General features: G+C 33.5%; 1 protein-coding gene across 1 annotated transcript in view; it reads right to left on the reverse strand.

Moving 5' to 3' along the window:
* LOC148621668 (inositol polyphosphate-5-phosphatase A-like) overlaps window positions 1-9,530 on the reverse strand; it is a 45,688-nt gene extending 36,158 nt beyond the window's left edge. Inside the window, exons 1-3 of the mRNA XM_088576282.1 lie at window positions 9,254-9,530; window positions 6,540-6,581; window positions 4,828-4,928 (exon numbers count right to left, since the gene is read on the reverse strand). Of these exons, the coding sequence (XP_088432408.1) occupies window positions 4,828-4,928; window positions 6,540-6,581; window positions 9,254-9,316 (206 nt within the window). The 5' untranslated portion in view covers window positions 9,317-9,530. The remainder of the gene's footprint in view (window positions 1-4,827; window positions 4,929-6,539; window positions 6,582-9,253) is intronic.
* Window positions 9,531-12,592: the final 3,062 nt, after the last annotated feature.

Below are 12,592 nucleotides of genomic sequence, written 5' to 3' on the forward strand. Positions count from 1 at the left end.
CTATTTGACCTCTGTATCACTGAATATGTTCAGAAATTTGTCATTTAAATGTTAGGCAATTGAAGTTTTTGACAGTTACATGTACCTGCCATTGAAAGGTTTATTTGCAGTGCATGTAATGAAATTACATGTACAATTCATTTAGCCAAAATTACATGAAAAATTTAGTCTGTATTTCTTGATTCTGATGATAAAAATAGTCAAAGTGACTACAGTCAGAGTGGTTACTCTATTTTATGTATCACCCAACTGCCTGATTCTTACAGACACTGACACTAAATAAGCAACTTCATGCTGTCTATAACTCAGAATTGATTTTTTTCTAACATTACCATCAGAAAACAGTTGTTGCCAAGTGCATACTATTTTGTGCCTTTAAGGTAACTAGACTGCCAAAGCAATGTTTTCTTTTCATTAATTATAAACATGGAACTGTTATTACCTTGGTTCTGAAGATAAAACTAATCTACATTTAAACATCAGAATATTCTGCCAACTAGTAGTAAATTGACTTGAGAAGTTCAGCATGTTACTTGTTCTGTATATACTTAAAATTATTAGCTTAGAATAGGTGAAGTGTTGGTATTATAAACACATATCAAAAGATGCCTATCCCATATGGCGAGTAAACTTAACAGGTGAAAAAGGTACAGCAGAAAATAAACAATTCAAATCAAATAATGCTGATCTACAAGGAAGAAGTGTCAATCCTTGCTACCAACTAAACACAAATACTGAATGCTCTACCACATGGATAAACAGACTTGGAAGGAAAAGCAAACTAGAAATGTCAAAGTTTGAAATAGTTTACCATGTAACAACTTCTAAAGTAGACAGAAAGGTTATCTTGTACGTACAGAAACCACAAAATCAACAAATAAACACATTAATGAAAAGGTATCAGATGTAAACTGTATCAAAAGATTTACATTTTTTGGCATGGCTTATTTTTTGTTTGTACTTACAGTGCAGGCATAAAAACTGGTTAGTTCTTCACATTATACCATGACAAAAGAGCAGTATAAAGTGATACTATATAGTGGGTCATTTTGGCAGGTGTAAAATTTGGCCATTTGAGGAAAAAATGTATGCCAATAATTTTGGTGATTCTAATTCTGGCTGATTCGAAGTAGTGCACTAAGTACCTAAGTTCAGAGTTAATTTCCAACAGAATTTATTTTGGCATTTTTAGACAGACCATCAAATTGTTCCAAAATAAGCACCCTTCAAAAATTATCCTCTATACAGTATAATGCATTAAGACTACAGTACAATCATTATCATCTATAGATATTCATGTATATTGTATATCAGGTATCAAAATGTGTACAGCACAAAAAAAAGCTGGGAATAGTATGAATGTACATTCATCTCAACATACTGTACATGTATATGTACATGCATATCAGTCTCCAAGAATTTTAACAAACAGAATCTGCACATACTAGATCATTTTTTCCCCTATGGTATCAGGAATAAGGCCTAAAGACACATGGCGATAATGACCTTAAATGACTTATGATTGATGTAGTCAATTACATACATGATAGATGAAAATATCTTCAATTACATCCTCAAACGTAATTTACTACATGTATTACCGGTAATACCAAGTCCAAAATACAACTAACAGCCAAAGCTGCAACACAATTATGTATTGATTTTGTAATGTATAAATAATATAATTAATATATCACTGTCTCCACATAATGATCTTACAATAGAGCTGATTAACACTTCATGTGCTGGTCTCAATAATTATATTGAAACATCATGCAGAAAAAATGAACAAGGACAACACTTACATAGGCCAAGGATAAATACATGTTCATTTAAAATTTCCATTCAGGAATTTGATAATAAACATGATAGGACTTCTCAGGAAAATTCTGAGGTGTCTTTAAAGGGTTAAAATTATTGGTGGTCTAAGGTCTGGGGCCCTCAATTTCTGACCTAGGTTCTTCAAAATTTCATTAAGCATGGTCTTGGACCTTAAATATACATGTAACAGGAATGGATATGGTGAATAAGTCAAAGAGACAACAACCTCAATAGGATGAAAAATGTCAGCTCAAGGCCACCCATGAGTCTTTTAATATGCCCTTTAACATTTTATTGTGAATTGTTAATTTCCCAGAAGTTGACCATTGATTTGGAACTTGGAACAGTCTATGACCTTTCACTCTTTAGAGTAAATTTAAGCCTCTGCTTCAAAAAATCTGAATTTACTAAAGCAAAAGCATACTGTTATGGCGATCACAAATATATCTCGCATTCAAAATTTTAATAGTTAACTCCTACACAGTAAATCAAACGTGATCTGCATTTTATGGTGTATTGGAAAAGCGTTTGCTTTAAAGTTCGAAAAGATTTCGTTGAATAATTCTTAAGATATCATGCAGAAACCACAAGTTGGATAAATAAATAAAAAAAAGATCTAATGGACATGATAACTGTATAAATGTGAACAGGAGCATAAAAATCCAAGAAGAGTTGATGGCAGCAACACAGGTATTTTTGTTTTGGCCACAGAATAAACTAATGAATGAGTGCATGATAGTAGGATAAGGAATAGTGATCAATTATAAGATGTATCTTCTGGTTATTGAAGTTAATAATATTCATAGATCTCTGTCTGGTTAATGTAATAGTTTCATTAAGCTTTTGGAAGCCAAATTATCACTTTCAGCAATAGAAAGCGAATGAAAGCATACTTAAGTTATAATTCAGATTGTAGAAAGGTTTTATTTACCAGAATTGGCTGTATGAGTATGTCTGGCGTCTGTAATTCTTGTGAATAAAACAAACTTTGCACTTACAAATATACAGTGTATGTAAGAGAAAACATTCACGAACACATGACAAGGAATCAATTCGAAACTCAGGACAATGTTTGTCACAACAACTAAACATACACTGAACATCAGCAGTGACACACCAATAATAACATCTCATGAACAGGGTAAAAATCAACTAGAAGTTTCTCTAATTTATGTTTTAACATTTCTTTTTCAAATGTAATCAGTATGTTGTGTTGATTTATGGTTGACCTTTGGAATGATGAGTCCTTTTTATTATGACATACTGCAAAAGTTTGTTCCTTAGTGGGTCATTTCAACCAAAATAATGTATTTGGTGGGTGAAAAATATGACCCACATGGGTCATAAATGGTGTAGGATGAAGTCACTTTGGTAGGTTATGACCAACCAAACCTTGGTCTGTTGACAGTTACATGCATGATGTTCTACATGTATCATAATAACTAAATTGTATTATTACCTTAAAGGTTTTTGTTATCTAACCTACACTTACATGCAATATGTTTAAGCAGTCTACATGTGGCAAACACAATTTTTATAACATTTAGATCATTCTTAAAAAAAAAAATTCTGGCTTTTAAAATTTTCTAAAAAAAAATTGTAGTTCAATAAGTCCATCATAAATCCTAGGAGATTATCAACAGGAGGCCAATCAGTTAATGAACATGTATTTAATCAATCTAATACCACGAATATACCAACATACTTAAGGACAAAAAAATGACTCCACTTTATTCAGGTACTGTGTACAACATAGAGAAGACAACTTGAGTTCACTTCAGACAAATCAACTAAATACCAGTTAGTAATACCAGAAAAATATGAGTTCTTCTGCAAAGGTTAATGAAGAAAGCAACACCATAAACATAATAAAGAACTCTGCCCAATTTATTAACAAAGAAAACTTTTTCTTGTAGCACAAGCAGGTCATGGTTATGAAGATGCATCATGGTTGCTGCTGATGAGAGATACAGTTTGCATAACTGCTGATATACTGCATAAAGTTACCATAGAACAATGCTATCAGCAGTCAAGGGGAAAGTAATTATATTTCAGAATAGCATTATCACACTACAGCCAGAAAAAGAACAAGTTTAAAAAAACAGACATAAAATCTCTAAGAAAAGAGATGCATGATCAGAAGGAACTAGATCATAATAAAGATGTGAACAAAATACAACATGGAAACATAAAAAAAAATTATTTTGAACTTTAAATTTTGAATCAGATCAGCCGTCATGATCATTGTAAGTTTCAAATGTACCAATGGTGTTCAAAGTACTTGTACATGTAAGGTGCGGTACTACATGTATGTCATGACAATACATGTACAAATGTATATATGTGGGTGAGGGAAGGGTAAATTCTATCAGTATTGAGACAGCTACATGTACTTGAAATATTAGTTGATGTGAATTGAGGAAATACAAGTGGATATACAATGTAACATGTACTGTAAGATGACTTCAAACAATACATGTATTTTACCACACCTAATATGTCCATGTGGGAGGCAAAGAGTAATCAAGGGAACCAAGGTTATAGCGGTAATCAAAAGAATGTAATCCAGGGACAAAGACCAGACATGGAAAACAGACATACATAACAAAGAACATACAGTAATTAAAATCATACATACAAAGTAACCAAGCAAATGAGCAACTTGGCCTCCACTAAAAACTGGGAGCATGGACCAGGTGCACCGGCAGGGTAAGCTTCCTCTGCTTTTCTAGAAACACCCACCGTGTTGCTCATAAAAAGTGAAGTCCGGGGTAGACAAACGAGGAAAGGAAAAGAAATGAACAAGATTTCTTATTGTTTTATTTCTTTAACTTCCATCTTTATGATATCCTCTCTAATAAGTTCCATAGATTAAGGGGTACAGAAACCTGGAATAACTTTAAATTTGCATAATAACAATATATCTAAGGATAAAAAACTACTCAAGAGATAAATCTTGGAAAAAAGGCATTTATAAATAGCAACCATTCAAAAGACAGGACTTACTTGACAAACTTGTTGACATGTTGCATGGAATCTTCATAGTTTTTGCCACCAACCTCTTGACAATGTAAAGCTAACAACCCAGGCTGGTGGTGCTGAACAGTCTACAAATAAACATTTTTGAAATGAGCCTGGACATGCAGAAAATAATAATCTACAAGTCAAAAACAACAAGAAAATGAGTCTAATGTCACTGAGGCTTTGCTTGGTATTTTTTAGTTATTATTTTCAATGGATCCAAACATGATAATTTGGAACAAATTATATAACTGCAATTATTTGAATCTCTGATAGATGTTTACATATTAAATTTGACAAATAAAACAAATCTGTATTACATATGATAATGTTGCATTAGACTGGATCCATAATGTTAAGGAAAAATAGTCTATACTGCAGGAATGCAGCCCACTAAAGTTGCTTATAAATGTAAAGTTTTGTAACTAATTGTCCACATTAAATCTTACTACATCTAACAGCAATTTGTGTGACACAAACTTCTATATTAAATTATAGTTTGGAGGTAGGCTGGTTCCACACTTTACACCTATGTGATTGTTTTTTGCATCTTTACTTCTCCACCCATCCAAAATGGCATATTGATATCAATATTTGTGCACATTAGTCTAGCTCCTTTTCCAAAGCCTTTCGACTTTTTTATCATTAGCAGTACATTATGCTGCATTAATACAACATTAAATTTGCCCAAGGACTTGTTGCTAAAAGATAGATTCTGCAACATTGACACATACAAGTACCAGTATGTCATACCAACCATTCTGCCCAATTTTCAAAAATAAACATGTATGATTAATACAAATGTACATCATTGTTCAACCTTGTCAATTGCATGTAGCTACATACATGTATGTACATTAGTGTATAGATATTCCTGTGTTATAACACCTCACTGTTCCTTGTTTTCATTTCTTTCTTCATTTTTATTTGTTTAATAAGAAATATACCATACAAGTACATGTACATTTGTAACTTCCAGAAAATTTGCTACATGTAGTTCAGAAACTATTTACTCTCAGGCATCAACACTAATCCCCACAAGAAAAAAAATCCCTACATTTGCATTTAAAACTCAGTTTGCAAGTAAATACTTCTAAATTCTTTCATCAAAACTTTACCAAGCCAATCTAAATGAAATTTGTAACTCATAAAAATTTCAATTTAAGTACCAGTCCATATAAAATTCAGACACTGCCTATGGTAAGGTGAATCATGGTATACAAAAACCCATGAATTAAATGATGCTTGTTTGGTCTACATACAGTGCATGTATGTATGCTATATTATTATGTAACAATAGTCCTTTCTATATTTAGAACAGTACTTTTGAGAAAACTGCACTTTAACATTCCACTAAATCAAGAACGATAACTTATTTCGAGTACAATCTATATACATTATATAAATTTTATCAAAAAAGTACAACCCCCAAATGAAAAACTAAGACCTGATCCATAACAATTTCTGAACAAGAAATAAAACTGAATTTGGTAGGTTTTTGACATGCATAAATCATATTTTGTCTGATTTTTACAAAGACTGCTACTTAAATAAAATACAAATATTTATAGAAGACACAGTAAGTGAACTTAGTATTGTATTTTCACCTTACCTCAGGGGACACATACATGCTGGTATAAAGGTCACTTTAACCTGTTTTCTTAAACCATTATAACGGAAGCAAAACAAAGTCTTACCTTCAAAAATTCTCTAAGCCATATTTTCAGCATATGATCAGGCTAAAACAAAAGTAATACACATAGATATAAGAACTGACAGTCTAGTACACAAAGTTTTAAAATTAAGTCTTTACACTACATGTACATGTACAGTATGTATACCTTATGTTTTGATGTGATGAGCAATTGGTAGGACCTACATTGTACATGTACAATTTAGTTACAGTAAATGTACATGTACATGTACATGCTTTTGGCACATGAAAATATAAAATGACCATCTAGAAATTGGGACAGGTTTGAACCACTCAGTGACAAAGATGATTCACATTTGAGGTAATAACAAAAAATACCATGTAGATTGAAGTGTCATTCTGATCAATAATTTTTTTTTAATACAACCTACATGTACATGTATATATCTGTACCAATGGACCTACATGTACACTCAGACCATATTACTAGTAATCAAATGTCAAATAAAAATATTACAAATGTAGAATTTCTGTATCACATGTATCTACATGTATAAATCTTACCCTACATCAAATGATTATATTACCACTCCATAAACAAATTTAACAAGAAATATTGTGAACAAGCTTGCCGAGACAGCAAGAGAATACCCTATGCATCAAAAGGAGTGACATGTTGAAGCCTTTGGTTGAATTATCTCCTTCTGCATGATTTGGTTATTTCATTAACATTGGGAATTATTGTCTGAAGCAGATATTATATCGCACAAACATTTTTATAATGCCTAAAATTCCTCAAAAAATCACATCAAAACTCCCTTAGGGTATATAAGGAGAAGCTGCAATTATAAATGTAATTAACATGTAACACCCTTATGTTGGGTTACTTCTCTTTGGAGTCGTCCATTTATAAATGTACTGACTGGTATTCTTTTGGGCACTTTTATATTGTACATTTTGTATAAATGTAGGTGTATTTGTATGAGGATCAAACCTTAAATCCTACACATGCATATCATTTCATCACAATCCCTTGAGCATTTCAAGAGGGGTTGCACTTATTTGGTTTGAAATAGTAAAACCTCTCAAGTGAACCCTTCAGTTAGATTATCTATGTTTGGAGTCCTCCAACCAAGGGCAGATCCAGACACTTAGAAAAGGAAGGGTGCCAGCTAGGGTTCCTCAGATAAAATGGGGGTGCTAGGACCTTACTTACCATTTTTTGTTAATTTTACACGTGAAAAATAACAATTTGCAAACAAAAAGGAAGGGTGCTAAAAATTACATTTTTCCAACGCAGTCAGTATTGAGTGCCCTTTGACATCACGACATCCATAATGCTTAACCATGGTAACCTAACCGATGTAGCCTACAACCTCACATTTCATTGGACAACTATGATAGCAATGTGAAATTTAAGGCTCCATTTGGGGCATTGGTGTCTGAAATATTTTTGATCACTTTTATATATTGAATAATCTTTTATACATGTATATTGAATATTTGGAGAAAGTTTACTTGTTGAACCAATAAAGTAATTGAAATACAAAACATAGTACAGTTATCACACCATCAGATCTGGTATCAACAAAGAGAGAATATCCACCTGCTATCTTTTTAGGTTGCAGACCACCAATTCAACCAATGAGCATTTGGAACGTACGCAAAAATAGTCCTACGCAGAAATTACCCCTGTTCCTCATAGTGCTGTGAAAAAAGTTCTCATCTCATTTGAAAAATTTAAACAGTTTCTGAAAGGAAAAACATTTCTGTACATTTTATAGGTGCATTTTGCTTCTTATGATGTGAAGCCTAATCTCCATAATGATTTCTAAATATACCCCTATCTTGTGAAAACACTGGGATTTCCCATGCTATTTATAGACACTTCACTTCCGGTGACCAGTACTGCACTGCAAGTCTGCTAACCCCACATGCCATTCTGAGGATTGTGAGCTGACATATGTAGAATCATGCTGATATATAGTCCTCTGCAGGTTTAAGTTAAGGTAAAGTCCAGAGAAGCCATTGAATATTGTGAAATTAGCATAGAAGCCTATGGGAAGTGGAATTAGTGGTTTTTAGCCTTTAAAGATAGTACTTGTTTATTTAAGTTTTGATCATTTTTCACAGGAGACCCTGCTTGGTTGACATTTTGAATCGTAATACAATACGAGAGAGCGTGGAGCTTGTTACTTTAGGAACAAAACAGTAGTAGAAATGTAATTTTTCACCACAATTATGAAATATTCTATTAGATTCTGGTTTTCAAAACCATGTCTGCTCCGTTCCGAAGGAAAAGTAACAAGCTCTACCTACTCTTGTCTTGTGCCACTTTCATCAAAGACAAATGTTGATAAAATTTTAATCTCTACATTTTATGTTATTAGCAGTCACAACCTCCAATAAATCTTGGAAAGGGTCCTTTCTCTGCTATTAGCAATTCAAACTCCTCTCAGAGATCTAAGCTACATGTACATTTGTACGCAAAACGTATATAAATAAACACTGATTTTGTGGTGGACAGAGTTATTAAGGAAACACTGATAACTATATGCCATGATAATATATAATGGTCAACTTCTCTTATTTTACAGTAACACTAAACAAGCACAGAAGGGTAATTTTCACAGGAAGATATTTATGCCATGAAATAGTGTCATTTTAAAAGATGAGAGGAAACAGACAATCGTTATACACATATTAACAGATATGACAGTTGTTTATAACAGAAAGATTACGTCTGTTTATACATACATCTTCAAATATCGACCCAACGTTTGCTGTAACCAGCATCATTCGGGTGTAATTCCCGTCCATTATTTCTGCAGCATTCGTTACTCGTGCAAAGCGAGATTGATGATTCCTTATACACTTTCTATGTCATATCAAATTTAGTGAACATTTATATTTTCACATAATTACAACAATAAATACATCACAAATGTTCCTCATTTACAGTAACACCTTCTCCCAGAACGTTAAAATACTCATAATGTGTATTCCGTTCTCCATCGAGTACTGACTTGACGTCACAATGTTAATTCTATCCAGCGCCATCTATAAATATTACCTCGTTATCTCCCGGGTAAACTCGGAAGATGTCGGAGTTTTATAAGAACAGGTAAATTTCGGATCTTTTAAAGTTCCCCTTTCACCCAGTGTGGTCAAATACATGTTTAAAATATAAGTAAATATTTTCTCAAAGTACAAAAACAAAAAACAAAAAAAACAATTGTTGGGCACATATATATATATAATGTATATATATAAACGTCTAAATATGTTTAACATCACAAAAAAATGGTAAAATTTACATTGAATATTTCTGATTTCTGATAAAGTTCAAGATCAATACAGATTCAGAAGCTGAATCACGTACGCTGTGGGTGATTGTACCTTTATCAAAGGCACACATAAGCAAATGATAAGGAGCCTGAATAAAAATAACAAAGGGGGTCTTTTTATCAAAATTCAAAATAAAAATTAACTGTGGAAAACAATTTAAAAAAGTCAAAATATAGTAGTAGCTGTACCAGCCTTAGACCAAGACCTAAAAATGGATATTTTCTCTCGTTTATTCCATCTGGAGAAGTTGTTTGTAACTTCTTCATCCAAAAGCTTTCCCGAGACACTCTTTTACATTCTGACCAGTTTTTATTATGTTCTATGATCGTAACAACAATGTTGTGGAGGTCCTCCTGGGTGTGTCCGGCAGATCTAAGATGGCGACTTAGAGGGAGGTCTAGTTTACATTTGTAGTCACTGCGATGACCATTCATACGCCTGTTGAAGGGTTGTTCTGTTTCGCCAACGTACTGCATACCACATCGGCACTGGAGAAGGTATATGGTATTTTCTGTTTTGCAAGTCACGTCGCAAAAAAATGGCAAATTCCTTTCCAGTGCAGTAGCTTTTAGACGTTTTGTGTGCAGAATCTGGGTACAGGTCTTACATCTTTTATCTCCACATGGTCGACACTGGCCCGTTGTATTTTGTTTGGGCTGAGATGAAATCTCTGATCTTACTAGAGCATCTCCTAGGCTCCTAGGTCTACAGAATGCCAGGACCGGTGCCCCAGGAAAGAGCTTGGAGAGCTTAGGATGTTTTTGAATGTCCTCCCAATTTGAATGCGGTAACTGCGAGAGTTTCCCAAAGGCTGGATGGTATGTAAGCACAAAAGGAACCCTTTTGTTCTTTTTCTTAGGTTTGTACTCTAGGAGATCTTACGATTGATGTTGTTAGCACGTTCAAATCCCCGACCTTTATCTGTAGATTTATAGCCACGCGATAACAAATGACAACGGAGTTCAGCTTGACGTTTGTTGGTAGTATCGTCAGATGAGCAAATGCGCCGAATTGGAAGTACCTGGCTGTATGGTATGCTTTTAGTACAATGTTTTGGATGACAACTATTGGGAAATAAGTATTGGTGACTATCAGTTGGTTTGCTGTGAAGATCCATTGACATTTCCCTGTCTTTTAAAAACGTAGTAGTATCCAAAAATGTAATTTTAGTGTCAGAAATTTCATGGGTGGATTTGATTGATGAGTGAACATTGTTGGCATGTGTGATAAAATTGTCTAAATTTTGTTCCGACTCAGTCCATTTCATGTCAACATCATCGATGAATCGAAACCAAGAGAGGGGTTACGATAAAGATGTTGAAATTATTTGATTTTCTAATTTATCCATGAAGATGTTAGCATACGATGGAGCCATTTTTGTTCCCATAGCTGTACCATTGATTTGAAGGTGGTGTTCGTCGTTGAAAGTGAAGTTGTTACACTTCAAAACTAAAGTAAGTAAATTTACTAGGCAATCAGTAGGGGGTCCAAAATATCTCGTGATTTCCAAACTTCTCTGCAGGCTTCTATACCGTCATCGTGTGGGATATTAGTATAGAGTGAAGTGACATCAATAGAGACCAGAAGTGTTTCGGGAGGTAAAGGGTTCATTAATTCCATTTTCCTCAGATAGTCCGTGGTGTCTTTTAAATATGACGGGAGCTTTTGAACAAGGGGTCGGAGATGGTAATCAATAAATTCAGAATTTTTTTCGGTTGGGTGACTATTAGCAGAAACTATGGGCCGTCCAGGGATATCTTTTTTTGTGAATTTTAGGCAGAAGGTAGAAACGTCCGGGTCTTGGATCCTCTGGTTTTAAGTATTCTAACTGTTCTTTAGTAATGCTGCCGTCCTTGAATATTTTGTTAAATTCTGAAGTGATTTTTGCACTAAAAGATTTAGTAGGGTCGCTGGGTAGCTTTTTATAAAATCTTTTATCCGAAAGTTGACGCATTGCTTCTGAGATGTAGTTATTTATATCCATACCTACTATGGCACTGCCTTTGTCTGCTGATTTTATAACTATATCATCATGGTTTTTCAACGACTGTATTGCTTTTTTCTCATCGGGCGTGATGTTGAAGAAAGATGGAATGTAGTTGTTGGATAAGTGTTTGACATCTGATTTTATTTTGTCAATGACATTTTCTAGCGTGCAACATTTATTCGATTTAGGAGCCCATGGGTTTTTCTTTTCAAATTACAAACAACTTCTCCAGATGGAATAAACGAGAAGAAATAATAAATTTTTAGGTCTTGGTCTAAGGCTGGTACAGCTACTACTATTTTGATTTTTTTAATTGTTTTCCACAGTTAATTTTTATTTTGAATTTTGATAAAAAGACTTCCTTTGTTATTTTCATTCAGGCTTCTTATCATTTGCTTATGTGTGCCTTTGATAAAGGTACAATCACCCACAGCGTACGTGATTCAGCTTCTGAATCTGTTTTAATCTTGAACTTCGTGAGTTTTATGCTCATCAAGTTTTTGTAATTTTTTGGCGCATAAGGTTTATGAGTTTTATGCTGAAGAAGGATATCAGTTATCCGAAATATTCAATGTAAATTTTACCATCTTCTGGTAATGTTAAACATATTTAGACGTTTATTTAATTTATTTATTGTTATGTTTCGCATCGTTTTTAACGATCCATCACCCCGTAAGAGTGATTGTTGACTTTTATTTAGACGATTATATATATATATTTTCCAGGATAAACAGATAAAATGAAAATAACAACTATTTTCC

This window comes from Perna viridis, chromosome 3, assembly GCF_037379345.1.
Source record: "Perna viridis isolate PV_CMFRI_1.1 ecotype Kerala chromosome 3, ASM3737934v1, whole genome shotgun sequence".
Taxonomy (NCBI): domain Eukaryota; kingdom Metazoa; phylum Mollusca; class Bivalvia; order Mytilida; family Mytilidae; genus Perna; species Perna viridis.